The sequence below is a fragment of the Gadus morhua genome, chromosome 5 (genome assembly GCF_902167405.1).
Source record: "Gadus morhua chromosome 5, gadMor3.0, whole genome shotgun sequence".
Taxonomy (NCBI): domain Eukaryota; kingdom Metazoa; phylum Chordata; class Actinopteri; order Gadiformes; family Gadidae; genus Gadus; species Gadus morhua.
In genome coordinates, this window is record NC_044052.1 from 20,001,809 (window position 1) to 20,018,142 (window position 16,334).

Here is a 16,334-nt window from a genome sequence, read left to right on the forward strand (position 1 = left end):
TTTTGAACCCCCCAAGCGGCCCATCGTTAGTTAACAGGAAACCCACTTGGAGCTCAACACTTTTTGGAGAGGTGCGGGTAACCCATGGCGACAGCTTCTCTAAGCTCAGAGCCTATGGAGGGAGAAAACATGGCAGAGAAGGGTGAGGAGAGAGAGTTATAAGGTAGAGAAGAGAGCGTAAACAAGAGGAGAGAAGAGAAGAGAAGAGAAGAGAAGGGAAGAGAAGAGAAGAGAAAAGAGAGAGAGAGAAAAGAGGAGAAAGGAGAGAGATAAGAGAGAGGAGAGAGGAGAAAGAGAGTCTATCAGCTTTTTACATGCCGTAACGCATCCAGGCAGGTGTTAATTGAACAAAATGGACGGAGCAAAATCCCCAGAGGACGCAGAAAGAGGCTGGAGTCTAAAGAACGCGACACACAGGACTCGAGAACCGGTGAAGTCAGCATTCCCCCTCAAAGACCCTTTAAGACCAAAATGTGTTGAGTCAGGGCAGCGGCATTCACTGCCAGGAGGAAGACATTTAGTAAGAACCATGGAATACACATCAACCATTCTATAATAATCACTCATGCCATTAAAAACACTTCAACGGCACAACAATAGAAAATGGTGTATTACGATCTAATTTCGCACCACATCATAAATTAACACCGCTCTGATTGGCTGTTAGTAGGGCAAAGGCCGGCCTACCAGAGGGCTCGGCTATGCGGCTTTCAGACATTTACATCACAAACAAGATGTTAGCTTGTCAGTGGCTAAAGGGGCGGTTCAAAAGCCAAAAGTCTTTGCTCTTTAAATTTCGGTTCTCTCGTTTCCATTACAGCAATTTTCCGTGACATTTATTTGTGAAATGTCACGGTGCGCTACAGTCCTCATAAACCAGGCTCGATTAAAGTGTTGTTCAAAAGGCGTTTGTGAATGAGAATGAGAAGGGCAAAACAACCGATGAGAACATAATTCAAATAGGGCCCTCCTGCCTCATGCAAAATACAACAGAGAGAGAGAGAGAGAGAGAGAGAGAGAGAGAGAGAGAGAGAGAGAGAGAGAGAGAGAGAGAGAGAGAGAGAGAAGGAGAGGGAGAGAGAGAGGGAGGGAGGGGAAAGAGGAGAGGGAGAGGGAGGGAGAGAGGGAGAGACAAAGAAACAGAGAGAGACAGATACACAAAAACGAAACCGACAAGAAAAAAAGAGAGAGAGTGAGAGAGAGAGAGGGAGAGAGAGGGAGAGAGAGGGAGAGAGAGGGAGAGAGAGGGAGAGAGAGAGAGAGACTACAGGAGTGAGACTATCTTATGGGAGCAAAAAGGAGGAAAATATTTCCATCTATAAAAGATGCAGATATTAAAGATGCAGGGAGGAGGGATGAATAGTAAGAATTCCAACAACATTGACCTAGAAACGCTTCACACACCTCCTTAAAGGACTATACTCACAACACTGTGCGTGTGTGCGTGTGTAAGATATACACATAGAGGGGGGATTCTCCTGGAGATTTTCGTGATTGCGTGCATTTTTGCTTGTGAAAGATGTGAAAACGTTGAGTCGAGACCGGATATGTGCGTAACATAACGAGACTGATAAAATGAGTTAAAGACCAAGATGAACATGAATCATGTGTGGACCCATTCGACCATGGACCAGGGGGGGGGGGGGGGGGGGACCAGCAGAAGGGTCCCCTACTTCTGTGCGAAGGATCTTGAAGGATCATTGCAGCATCACACAAATCTTAGGACTACTATCATGGAGCCCTGAGGGACGCCAGGCCAGTCTATCACAACAGACACTGCTGGGCATCTTCATCCTCATGGACTTTATGCATCTAGTGGCTAGCCAACAGGGCCATGCAGTTAACCACTGGGCTAGGCAGAGCTATCCCCAGTGCTAGGCAGAGCTAGAGCTAGCGAGCTGGTCACATGATTAGGCATGACCAGTGTCTTCTACAAGGCAAGGCAGAGCTAGTCCTAAAGCTAGCGAGCTAGTCACATGTTTACGCACGACTACTAACCCTAACCTCAACCCGAACTCTGGCCGGTTTCTCTAAATTGCCTACTCTAGCTTTAAGCAAACACAAAGTTTAACTTTGGATGCTTATTGACCTGTGAGCCGGCCGGCAGGGGAGGGTGTGGAGAGGAAGAGAGTGTTAGCTTTAATAAACAGCTTTAATGTGGTGACTCATTGGGATTAAGGTGTCTGTCGACAGCCGCTGGTTGACAGTACGGGATTTGCACATTAGCCCCGCACAAATGGAAGACTGCATTTCTAGCAGGATCAAGGTTTTATGAGGGCGAACTATGGCCCTTTAAATTGGGCATCACTGTGCAAAACAATGTTTTATTCAGCGGCGGAGAGACAAGGCTCCGGGTAGAGGGGCATTTGCATCTGTGTTTGCAACAACAAGCCATCCTTCAACAGTTGTTAGCCTGTTGAACGATATGCAACGTTCTTCTCATATCCAATATAAACAAAAGCCAAGTACGAATGGATGATAAAAGCGCCTTATTGTTAATCAGTCCAACAATATCAACTGTAGTTCATTTCAAGGCTGTTAAGACACTTGGCAAATGCTTTTATCCGTAAGTGACTTCCAGTGAATTATTTTGAAACAGATGTCATTGAGGTAGGAGGGCTTAGGCAATTCAAAAGAAACTAATGCCTGCTGGAAGACACGGAAGGGAGGTTTTGTGGGCCTTTGACGTTTGGATGGAGGTTAATAACAGACTGAATGGTTTTGTTTTTATAACTCTGTCTATAAAAGCTTTTTGTGAGTTTTTGCAGCCAAATGTGTGTGTATGTGTGTGTGTGCGTGCGTATGCGCTACAATAGCACAACCAAAACAATCCCATAATAACATCATAAAAGTACGGACGAAGACATCATAGTGACCTTGCAAATGGGATGGCAGTGATACTCAAGCGAGCGCAACATTGGTGGCTTGATGTTTGACAATTCTACATTTGACTTGAACGTGATCAGAACTCTATCAGGACTACAAATGAAGATAATATCCAGTATAAATAGGTATCCATAGAATCGCTGTGAATACCTAATAATGTGTTCGGAAAGCCTGCCGTAAACGCTCACAGAGGCGATTGTGTCAAATTCACTCCTCCCATCAAATAATTCACAAAGGACCACAGCGGATCCAATAGTGCCAACATCACTCACAAGGTCCATATATGATGCCATCTGGCGTGGAACAGAAATCGTAATCTCAGTTTAGGGAAATGGTAAAGTTTAACCAGACATGAGCCCGCCCCCCTGTTAAACGTTATTCTTCCTCCACTGTTACAGTTCAAAACACCAAACAGCTGGAGTCAGCTTGAGCCAAATTTAGGCCGCTGTGAGCTAGCTCAGCATCCGGTCGCCACGGTAACGTACCGTGCCTGTAACACAACTCCTCCCTCCCTCTGACACGCGACCGTGACTAATGCCCCGTGCTCCTCCTCCAGGGAAAGCGGGGAGCAGAGAGGACCCAGGGAGCAAGACCCAGCCAACCACGCCCAGGTCCGGAGCTCTGGTCCTGGCTCTGGGTCCAAAAGCATGACTCAGCTAGCCCAGAACACACTCCCACTCTTCCTCTGTGTGTGTGTGTGTGTGTGTGTGTGTGTGTGTGTGTGTGTGTGTGTTTGTGTGTGTGTGTGTGTGTGTGTGTGTGTGTGTGTGTGTGTGTGTGTGTGTGTGTGTGTGTGTGTGTGTGTGTGTGACTGTTTGTCCCTCTGTGTGTGTGTGTCCCGCGGTGTGTGTGTCTGTGTGTGTGTGTGTGTGTGTGTGTTTGTGTATGTGTGTGTGTGTGTGACTGTTTGTCCCTCTGTGTGTTTGTGTGTCCCTCTGTGTGTGTCTGTGTCCCTCTGTGTGTGTGACTGTGTGTCCCACTGTGTGTGTCTTTGTGTCTCTGTGTCCCTCTGTGTGTGTGTGACTGTGTGTCCCACTGTGTGTGTCTCTGTGTCTCTGTGTCCCTCTGTGTGTGTGTGACTGTGTGTCCCACTGTGTGTGTCTCTGTGTCCCTCTGTGTGTGTGACTGTGTGTCACACTGTGTGTGTCTCTGTGTCCCTCTGTGTGTGTGTGACTGTGTGTCCCACTGTGTGTGTCTCTGTGTCCCTCTGTGTGTGTGTGACTGTGTGTCCCACTGTGTGTGTCTCTGTGTCCCTCTGTGTGTGTGACTGTGTGTCACACTGTGTGTGTCTCCGTGTCCCTCTGTGTGTGTGTGACTGTGTGTCCCTCTGTGTGTGTGTGACTGTGTGTCCCACTGTGTGTGTCTCTGTGTCCCTGTGTGTGTGTGACTGTGTGTCCCACTGTGTGTGTCTTTGTGTCTCTGTGTCCCTCTGTGTGTGTGACTGTGTGTCCCACTGTGTGTGTCTCTGTGTCCCTGTGTGTGTGTGTGACTGTGTGTCCCACCGTGTGTGTCTCTGTGTCTCTGTGTCTCTGTCTCCATCTCTCTCCATCTCACCTACATTCCGCGCCCCTGCTCTGAATTCGTGACGTGAAAAGTGAAATGAAAACACAAGATAAAACGCTGCTTCCCCTTCCCCCTTCCTGTGTGGTGGCAGAGCGAGAGCGACCCAGCCCTGCAGGGCGGCCAAGAGGGTGAACCGTGAGTAGGCTTCACCAACACCATCACCAACAGTGGCAGAACACTAGGGAACCGACGAAACACACACTGCGACCTGGGGGGAAAACCTCCCATAAGAGGAAAAAGCTAAGTTCTACCTGCTGGCTCACCGGGTAGAGCGCGTACCATACAGGCTCAGCTACCCGGGTTCGAGTCCTGCCCGTGGGCATTTGCTGCCTGTGCTCCCCTCTATCTCCCATCCCTCCCACTCTATCTCTGCAACAAAGCATAAGAATGCAAAAATAAATCTTTAGTTAAATAACGAGATTGAATGCTTGAATGCGTTCTGTCTTTCGAGTTCCTTTCACAGAAACGATGAGCTGAATCAGGGTAAGGACGTTAGCAACAGCACGCACACTAAACAGGGGGTAAACACTGCAGTTGAATCAATAGTCAGTGGTGAACAAACAGCGCCAGATGCAGCCAACAAGGTCCCCGCAAAGTTTACGAGTTTAAAGCAATACAAACACTGGTAATAGGGCAGTGAGGGGTCACTGTGTAGCCAGTTAAAGCACCACTGGAACTAAGGAAAACAAAATATACTCCTGAATACACTAAACAGTGACTCACAGTGAGCATGGAGTCAAGAAGACATTTCGCTTTTTTGCCCGGATCCTTTCCAATGTATTTCTCAAAAGTCAAAAAGGACATTTCATTTGAGACTACGGAAGCCAAGTGACCTTCCCAGTAGACTGAACTACTGGCAGTAGATGCAGCTGTTTGGACCAGTCCATCTGTGCAGAGTTGGACCAGTCCATCTGTGCAGAGTTGGACCAGTCCATCTGTGCAGAGTTGGACCAGCCCATCTGTACAGAGTTAGACCACTCAATCTGTGCAGAGAGGCCTCAGTTTGTGGTTGTGTCAAAAAACAACAACACACATGTTAATTTGTGTTATTGCTTGTTGCACTATTTGTTACAAGCACCCACCACATCATTTAGCAGACACTATTATTCCAAGCGACCTACATTGGATTCAGACACATGTGGACCAGACAGGGTCCCAATTTTCTCCTATGTTACCTGTTTACTTTTTTTGCATTTAATTAATTGTTGGATTTATTTTATGTTAGCCTTTATTTAATTTTAATTCAATTTTGTTTATTTTAGTTTATGTTATGTTATCTTATTTAATCTAACTGTGTAGCACTTTACTTTACTACCTTTGTATTGAAACTGTTGCACAGTAATTTCCCTCGGGCTAAATAAAGCTTCATGAATCTTGAATGTGTCCTCCTCAGACACTGGGAATCAAACCTCCAGCTTGGTCCCAACCCCACCAGGCTGCTGAACCATCCTGCCCCATTCTCTGCTACCCTGTGCACGCATGCACTAGCATCTCTGTACAGAGTGTGTGTTGCTGCCTGATCCCGTCCCCAGGAGGCCGAGATCCAGTCGAGCACACAAAGTTATTCCCTGGAGGGATGGAGAGGAAGAAGAAGCACACTATTCCAAACATTTCCACGAGTGATGATTAATCCGAGGAGGCGTTCGTCATGGGACCAAAGCTGTCCCCCCCCCCCCCCCCCCTCTCTCTCTCTCTCTCTCTCTCTCTCTCTCTCTCTCTCTCTCTCTCTCTCTCGCTCGTCTCAGATGTTGCCCAAACGCTACCCTTCTCTGGCTCTCAGCCCCAGCACGTCTCTGCGTTCATCCATCAAGCCGTTTTCATCTGCAGTGTGCAGAAATGTCCTCCGCAGACCACAAGATGGAACCAACCAGACGTCCCCAAAACGTCCAGAACAACACAGCGTTTAATCCATAACAGCTCAGGGCGATCGGCGACACACTCAGATAGGGGCTGGGGCTGCTGCTTGACTAGATCTAAGCCCAAAAGCCAAAGTCCCCTCAAGCAAGACATCCTAGAGAATGATGCATGCACCACCCCTTGCTCCTTCTTGACCCAAGCTTACAAATTCATAAATTCAATAGAACTCGCAAGCTCGGGCACACGGACACACAGACACAGACACAGACACAGACACACACACACACACACACACACACACACACACACACACACACACACACACACACACACACACACACACACACACACACACACACACACACACGCGATAGCTCATCCACAAGGATATATGCTAAAAATTATCCACAACAAAGCTTGCTAACCTTGGACAGAGGCAGTGTGGGTACAAAAATAGAAAAGGAAGAATGAATTCATGGCTTCTCTGTGACAAATGAACAAAACGAGAGCTAGTTCAACGCTATCCTCCATCAGGACAACTTTGGTAGCTAGCTAGCTATCTTAAAGGAAGATCCAAACCCTTATGTTACATTCTAAGGTGAGATAAGATTAGCACTTAGATAATATGAGATTTTACTTTAGGAGATGCATTGGCCAGGCCTGTCACAGGAAGTGAAGAAATGTAGGTAAACTGTACTTCTGTACCATTCCAGGAAATAACGTCTCCAGTCTATTTCTGAGGTAAAGATAAGCTCTTTAATTGGTTTCGGCCCCAGCAGTCAGGTCACACTATTAATTGGCTTCGACCGCGTTTAACAGTCAAATTAACAGCACTAGCTTGGTCCAGAATGAATCCCATGGAACAATTTGAATAAATGAACTCAGAGAGCCTCTGAACTAAATGAAAGTCTGGCACCATCCAAAACCCTCCAAACCTGGAGCTCAAGTCCAGGACTCCCCCCACTCCCCTCCACCAACACCACCACGCCCCCCAACATAATTTAGCTGATGGATCAAACCAGGGCTGCGGGATATCGTGTCGTCAGCTGTTTCTTAGTGAGGTTTAGGTTCAGTTTAATCTCGTTTAGCCTGCTCCATCTCCACATTAGTCCGCTCAGAGTGAAAACTGCTGCACTGGTCGATACGCTGTTGGCTTCATCTTTAGTCATACCAAGGGCTAGCTTAGCTCTTGTGTAGAGTACGCTAGCTCTAGGATGCTGCTCGCGTATAGCAGATCATTTACGATAAAAGCACAGGGGAAAGTCTCTGGGAGCCAAGAAAAGTAATTAGAAAAATGCTCGTAAAACTCCTCCTACAGTGGGCTTGTAATGCGTCCCTCGTTAAAATGCTATGGATTTGATTTGAGGGCTGGGTCTTATGAGAGTAAAACAGTAAAACCATGTTTGATATTGAGCCAACAACAGCCTGTCGCCCCAGCACAACAGCATTAGACACCTCACAAGACCAATGGTGGGCCTACCTTCATACCATGCTAAAGAAGTAAGCCCACTTTAGCTTCTTTGGCTAACAACTTTAGAGGCAAGAAATAGCGTAGTTTATTAAATTTGCATTTAAGGCATAATAGACTACAGAAGTTACCTTATTTTAACATTGTTAGCTAAAGAGGCTAGCCTATTCAGTTAGCTTATTTTGCTTGGTTCAAATATTTATCCAAAGAAGCTAATTTAATTTAGCTCCTTCAGCCTCTGTAAGTGCAAGCTCACCAGGGGGATTGTACGCCTGACTGATTCCTTGGCTGTGAGATGATGTTGGCATCGCTTCGCTGCTCTATCAGTCATTCAACAACAACGCTAGCGGTCAGCCTTGACTTCTGGCTCCAGAGCCTTAGCCCTAGGTAGCACAGGGAAAGCTATCTCCTGAAGCAAGGTCCTGAGGTTGGTTTGAACAACGGACCAGTTCTGTCTTGATTCCTCAGGTTTATCCTTATGTTTTAACATTTTGAGGGAAGAAAAAACAAAGGTCTCCTCAGTTTGGTTCATGTCTAACGAGATGGGGTTAGCTTCCTCCTGTGCCCACCGCTCTTCCCCCAGAGCAACGGAACAACGGATCAGGGCTTTAGACTCCTCTCAGGGGGATGAACCAACCAGGAAATGGGCTGTGAAGGGATGGACGGAGGGGTTAGGCAGGCGTGGTGCTCGAGGAGGAATCTCCCCAGCAGCAGAATCGATCTGGCTGAGGACCCAGAGAGCAGGGGGTGTTGATGGCGCTGAACCTCCTACTGATGTCTGGTGGTGGTCCTCCTAAACTAGGGTGATGTCAGGGACCACCACGGCCAGCCAGTGGGTCCTACTATAACTGTACAACAGCGGCAAGGGGCAAGGGGCGGCATGTGGGTCAGGAGGTAGATCGGGTTGACTACCTCTTGGAGGTTGCTAGTTCAATCTCCGGCTGCGAGGACGTATCCCTGAGCAAGACACTAAACCCTTACTGCTCCCGACGAGATGGCTGTCACCTTCCATGGTTGACACTGCTGTTGGTTTGTGGATGTGTGCTTGAATGGTTGAATATCAGGCCACATTGTAAAGCGCTTTGAGCGGCCACTGGTTAGAGAAGCGCAGTATAAATGCAGTCCAATTACAACCAGGAGGATGGCACGTTATGAACCTAGCGTTGTGGTGAAGACACAGTACCATCCCACAGAATATTGAGAGATCAGAATTAGATTATTTTCATCAGACTTTGCCCTTTACACTTACATTTATATTGAGAGTATTCACCAGACGCTTTTATCCAAAGCGAGTACATTTGTCAGAAGAAAGAGAAACAATATATCACTGTCGGTACAGTGTTCATAGAACCAAAAGCCAAGCACTAACAATTGTTAGGTTAGCTTCTAGGCTAGCTTCTCTTCTTCTGGTCTTCATTTATTCATAGTCACTCATCAACTAGCTTCATAACATTGATTATTACAATAAGACCAGAATCATGCTGTAATAATCCCCTTGCAGGTTATTAATCATCGTATCTTCAACCGAATACAAAATAAATACACAAACAAACATCTCAATATATTCGTGATCTATTTTTTGTCGATTCCTGCATATTCTAATGGGAGTTTTGCAATCTCTATTCAATTCTTAGAACGCTTCTTTAATTCTGCTGCGTCCGCTTGAGTCTGCTTTTTTAGAATTAACAATCACATGACAATAAACGTGAAATCTTCCTTCTGGGATTCCCAGCACATTTGATCCTGTGTCTCATCGCTCCCATCCCACATTCATAAGGAGGTAGTGGCAGCCAAGCACCAACAATATGTTGTGTTGTTGTTTCATCCCTGCAGGGGGCCGGCAGCAGCGACCAGTAGGGAGGAGGTGGTGAGACAATGCAGCCCATTAACACGACCTCCTGGTTCGTCCCACTCTGCATTCCGTCCAGTGCCAGGCTGCTCTCAAGCCCCCCCGGGCGCACAAAAGACGGACTATCTCGCTGGGAATCAAAACAGCATCGCAGGCACTTTCTCCTCCTCCATCCTCCAACTCAGGCTCTTAAAAAAGCGACGACCTACTGGCTCCAGCGCCCCCTACAACCCCCCCCCCCCCCCCCCCCCCCGACCCCCACCCCACTCGCCGACCCCGCCCCCTTGAGGGTCCAGTCCTCATCCCCCCCCCCTCACCCTTCTGTCTCTGGCAGCACTTAGAGATACCGTCTGTGGGCCCGCTTGCTGCTTCAAAGATGCCCAACATGGATGCTGCACTTCAAAAGAACATGCAGCAGGCGGGACGAGAAAACAAGAGCTTCTCGACACAGAACCATTGATGTTACACAGGGGGGGGGACGCAGGTGGATTTTAGACATTCATTCATTAGCATTTGTTAGCATGATTAGCATTGTTGACATCTGGGGATGAGGAGAAGAAAAAGATTAAGTATGGGGAACGTTAATGTAATCTAAGCAGACGCAAATGAAGAGAATAGCTGTGGGGTATTATAGATATCTTATATATATATATTATACATATCTCTGAAGGTGATTTCACATATCAACTATGTCCTGTTCTGTCATTTAAAAACAATGGCATTCACCGACAGAATGAACCACAGAAAATATATCACTGCTGCACAGAAATGGTATCGGCACACATTAATACACCGTCTTCCCTGCAGGTTTCCCGTCCCTAGCATCGCGGTGCAACACAATGGCAAAGGGAATCTTGGAACACAAGTACATCCTGATAATAATCATGACCTCATCACCGTTCCATCGAGTCCACATGCACAGGACAGGACGTCTTCCACACACGGACACAAAGCTTTATTATGCAAGGGGAAACCAGATTGGTTGAAGACCTCCAGGGCAGGTCCCCCTGGTAGGCAGCGACTGACCAATCAACACGCTGGAGCAGGCATTGAGTTTCAAAGACGGAAACAGTTGTAACGATTATGGAGCCTAATTGTGTTGATCAGTCGTCCGTATCATCGGCTTGATTTATGTCATTAGACCTGAATGAACCATGAATCAATTAAACTCATCGTCCAGCTGTGGCTATTAACTGTGTAACATCCAGTGATGTTGGCCCTGTTGTGAGTGCATACATTCTCAGCATAGAATCCAACCCCTAACCTTTAATGCCTTGCTCTGCCAGTGGGGATTGTGAGTTCATGCTTATTTACTGCATGTTAATTAATGGTTCATTAATTAACATGGGGGGGAGAGGGAGACTGGGGGGAGAGGGGGAGACAGCGGGGGAGAGGGAGACGAGGGGGAGACAGTTGTCAGGGTGAATGGGGGGAGGAGGAGGAAGATGTGAGATACAAACACGTTACCAAAGCACTTGGACAAGACACACAGGGATCAATGGAAAGCCGGATCAGTGCTTCCACCGCCTGTCAAGGACTTCGGCCGGTTTACCGTCAGTCCTGAGAGCAAAACGCCAACCCGCCCAGAAGGGATGGAACCCAAGACCTGTGTAAACGCTTAGCTTGCTGAGCTACTGTGAGGCACTGGGAAAACCAACCCTCCGGTACACTCTGCCCTAATCTGCTTACAACTCATCGCGGGCTCCAAGGCCCCGGGAAAAGGAAGTTGGTGCCATCGTCTCCATCCTCCTCTTGGCCAATCATATGAGCGGACCTGAGCGAGGAGCTTCGGGAGTTGGGTGTGAATTGAACAAATGAAACGTCTGCCTCAGGAGTTATGAGGTGTGGTAAATCTGTCGCTATGATCCTGCCTTCTTCTCGGGGTGATTTATTTCCGACCTCATCATCTTCAGCTGATGAAGATCTTTCGGTAAAGCTAAAGGTGTCACAACCGTCAGACTTTCCTTAGAGCGCCTGGCAGCTTCTGAAAGACAGACAGCGGGACACTCGTAAAACATCACCGCGCGGAGCAATGGGTTTGGATTAACGCCTTGCGCATCAACGACAACGCCACCAGCAGCCGGTCAAAGCAGCGGTGACGCGGATTCCAGACCGGAGACTCCTGGCGACAACTCAAACGCCTCCAACAACGCCGCATTCTGCTGTCGCACGCGACAGTGAGCGGATCAGTTTGTGCTGCCAGAGGATGATTACCTGGACCTAAGGGGCCTTGTAGGTGATTGAATCCCCCGCATAATCAGGACGGATACAGCGGGGAGATGCATCACTAAATCACACACTGGGACAGGACTCCACCGTCCACTCCAGTGCGTTCAGTGCCTGAACATACAGCGTATGATCAACCTCTCTGCCCCACATAACATGTCACCTGTTAGGATTTGAACTCCGAGAACATGTGTGATGCAGCAGGTTCGTTCTCAGAGAAACATAATCATCTAGCCTATCTGTTTCGTGATACTTCCATTACTAATTGATCATCAGGTCCCGTTATTTGTAATGAAGTGTTATAAAAACCATCGTTCAAATTGTGCTTTTCTTAAGAAAGATGCCGTCTCACAGTGACAACACATCAGCCACCATGGTTAAACACATAAAATCAGTTGGCTTTAAGATCCAATGATGTAGGGGTAACACAGTAGACCCCCCATCTCTGGTCCTAGCCCATCCAGACAACATGTGGTGAAGTGTCGCTCAGCTGCGTGTGACAGACCGACAGACAGCATGTCCGCCTGGGTCTAAAGTTTAAAGAGCCGGGGCAGCAGCGGGGCACTGGGGCCGCAGGGCCCGGGCACCAACTCTCTTACCGGGGGATGCAGTTGGGCGACGAGCCGTCGACCTCCCACGTTGCGAACAGGTTCATCGGGACCGGCCTGTTGAGAGACCCGCTCCCGGGGAAACTCAACCTGCCACTTCTCTCCGCCATGGCTCGGACGCTTCAAAACCAACCGAATGATAATTACTTGTTTTAAAAACAGAAAAAACTGTTCCGATATCCTCCTGCACGGTCCGTGCGTTGGTTCGGATCCCCTCGCGTCCCTCGCGTCTACGTCAGTGCAACGTGAACGTCAGAAGCAGAGACCGCGCGCCGCATCCTCCTCCTCCTCCTCCTGCCAGACAGCTCGTGGTCCAGACTGCAGTGCCTGCGCGAGACGTCCGAGCAGCGCCCGCTGAGCTTGTTGTGCCCAAGCACGCGACGCGACCTCCCGCCCGCCGCGTCCACCCCCAGGAGTTCACGTCACGTCATGCGCCGTCACCTCCTCAGCAACTCGGCGCGTCCCGCGGCGCGTTTCCCTCGCTGCACGTGCAGGTGCTCCGGTGCAGAGAGGAGCGGTCACTCGGTAGGACCGGGACGGGGCGTGCCGTGACCTGGGCGGGCTCGATGTTCACGGTCCTCTCGACACTTTGGTTCTCGTTCGGGGCTGATCACCCAGACAGTTCTCCCAGCCCAGGTGAAATCTCGTGATGTTTCACCCGAAGGATTCAATGACATTTGGAGGCGGGACGCTCTGCACCGCCTCAGTGCCCCATTCTATTATTCACATCTGATTAAATGCAGCGCCAACTCAACTTTAAAACTGATTGAGTCCCTCTATGCATGAGATAAAACGAATATCTACAGTTTTTCTCTTAAACGGAACCGTATATGATACAACATCGCCCTATAGACGTATGATACTATTATTGCAGGTCAACAAATCAAATCGTTAAAAAGCGTGCAGCAACACTGCCATCTAGTGGTGCTTTACAGGTAAGACGCCAAACGGACAACCACACCCTAAAATAATGACGTTTGTTCAATATGTCCGGGGTTGGATACCATTGGATAACATCGGCAGAGCGTTGTCAAATACTCACCGCCAGCGGGCGACATGGTCCTGAATCTGTGGCTGACCTCAACGGTGTCTGTCATATGGGTGCGCAAAGCTGCATGGGGCTTTAAAATGTTATTCCCGATTGTATCGCAAATGCTTCGAAGCTACAAAGCATCGCAGACAAAACAGTGACAATCTGTGTCACTTTGCGGTAGTGACACGAGCATCTGCGCTTCGGTGTCAGACTTCCCACCCCTAATATTCACGTTGATCAGGCCCAATGCTAGCAATTCAAAACATCCGGGGCTTTAGCCAAGAGGTGGGGGGGTGGGGGGGAACCGTCCTGTGTGCTACAGTGACGGTTTTGGTGCGCCCTAACGACGCGCCTGACGTTGATCCCCAGAAACGCAGGCTAATAAAAGCAGAGCCCGTCTCCTTTTAGACATTCTCTGATGAAAGCCATAATAAGCCCTGAACCCAAGAGACACGCCTGTCTGCGCCATAGACTGAATAATGATATTAATTAGTTGAACTAATTAAAGATTCAGTGTACTTCAATCAAGTCAATTCAATCTACACGTTAATCCAGCCTCTCTCTCTCCCCCCCCCCCCCCCCCCCCCCCCCCCCAGCTGACGTGGTAGGCTTCGAAAAATGAATAAACAGATTTTCGTTAGGTACTGCCTTCTGACCTACTGGTACACAGTATTTCACCAGGCCCACCGCTCTGCCCTGCCTGTTCTCAGGTCAGTTCTGCCGCCCCCTAGTGGTCGATTAAGTCCTTCATACTACTTTATTCATTTATCACCTTTCAGTTTTCAGGGTTTGTATGTTGTTAGATTCTAGACGTTAGTTAAAGTCATGATCTTTGCTTGCTGTAGTATATAAAATACGGTGTTGTATTGTTAAAATCACTATATTGTAACTGAATGGTATCATTTGGACAGGCCACTGTGGGTAGAGGAGAGGAGGAGAGACGCTCAGGCTTCCGGTCACCATGGATACAGTAGGTGTCATGCCCTCAACTGACCAGTAAAGGGTGCCACAGGAGAACTTGGACAGAACTGGTTTAACAGCAAACCTGTTAGGACAAACCATAATGGACAGATTTTATTCACGCACATTTGCATTTGTTATGGTAACACTTATAGTGTCATTTGTTTTAGATTATCATTACTTGTGATTCAATAGCTTTAGAAAAACATTTGAAGGGCGATAAAATACTTCCTCATAGAGATTTGCTCGAGTCGCTGAAACTAATTCAGTCCCAGCAGTGGGAGCCTGATGAAGGAACGTGTGTGGAACAATTTCCGAGACAAAGTGAATGAAAGAAATGCACTAATGTCCCTAGATTGTCTTCAAGGGTGGGCTGGCCCCCAATTCTCCCTCTCTTGGGGATGCGAGCGGCCTAGTGGCGCTGTATCCCACCCCCCAGGGGTCCGTCTGTGTTTTCAGGTACCCCTGATCCAGAGGGGGGGGGGGTTACCAGGACGACGGGATGCGGCCCCTGCACCGCCGACCTCCAGCAGTTCCCCCTCGCTGTCACCCTGGCCTCGGACGCCGTCGTAAGGAACGCAGGAAGTGGATGTGGTCAGTCATGACGCAGATGCTTTTCTTTTTTTTTTCTTTGGCTCAAAACCAAGAAGCAGTAGCCTGACTGCTATGTTCAAGGCAGTATGTTTGTATGTTCATCGTTTAATTGCACTATAGGCTTTTTTTTGCATCGTCCTGTTTTGATCAGTATATGCCAATGTTGGTTTTTTTGCACAAGGCAAGCCGATGCACTTCTCCATGTTGATAAGAGCATTAAAATGAGAAAAATTAATGGGACAAAGAAATCAAGGGATATTTAGCATAGAAAAAAATAATCGGGAGTTAACTATGACATTAATCGCGATTAAATATTTTAATCGCTTAACAGCACTAGTTATAACATGTCATTATAGAGCAGGTACGGGTTAAGGACACTGGACAATATGCATGTTATAACATGTTATAACATGTTATTATAGAGCAGGTATGGGTTAGGGACTTTGGATTAGATGCATGTTTTGCATGTTTCTATAGAGCAGGTATAAGAGGTTTAGCGGTAACCTTGTTCAGGGATGCCTCCAGGTACACTGTAGATATAGGGGGATCGAACCCGGAACCTTTCAGTTTGGAGTGGAAGTGACTCCTCAAACTTTAAACAGTGAAGTGACGGGTCTTGTTTAGAGGAACTATGTGGTTAATTCTATATTTGTATTAATCCAAAGTTATCAGAGCTTCTTTCCTGAGGGGGAACCCTGTTCAATAACCTATAGTCTGTAGAAGAAGAACCAGGGTGGGGTTGAGGCTTTGGTTTGAACCCCTGCTGGGGGTACCTGTGGTTGTCAGGGTGTTGTTGTGGGAGAGCTCTACCTGGACGACGGCCACACCTTCAGCTACCGTGACAACGACGCCTTCTGTCGGCTCACCTTCAACCTGTCAGAGCACCGTCTGTTCTGCGTGTGAGTCGTGCACGCGCGCACACACATACACACGCACGCACGCACGCATGCACACACGCACACACATACACGTGTGCACGCATGTACGCATGTAAACACACACACAGACACACACACATACACACAACAACACAAACATATAAACACACACAAACCTAACACACATATTTGCACACACCTAGGCTTACCGCCCCTCCCCACACACACACACACACACACACAATACCTACCTAGCTCCTGGAGAGATGGAAAGTTCCAGAGCTGGAGCCAAATGAGTTGAGTGACGTGTTGGACGAGGGACTTTCAGAGACACTCTGAACACTGACAGAGGCGTGACAACACCGGTGGAGAAATCCTTCTGTCTATCATTCATCCATCCCTCTAAAACAAT

General features: G+C 48.0%; 1 protein-coding gene across 1 annotated transcript in view; it reads right to left on the bottom strand.

Annotated features, from left to right (window-relative positions):
- The window catches only part of pacs2 (phosphofurin acidic cluster sorting protein 2), a gene marked incomplete in the record, with an annotated part of 51,782 nt that extends 38,664 nt beyond the window's left edge, over nt 1-13,118 (bottom strand). The window contains 1 exon segment of the mRNA XM_030356218.1: nt 12,449-13,118. Coding sequence (XP_030212078.1) covers nt 12,449-12,567 — 119 coding nt within the window.
- Nucleotides 13,119-16,334: the final 3,216 nt, after the last annotated feature.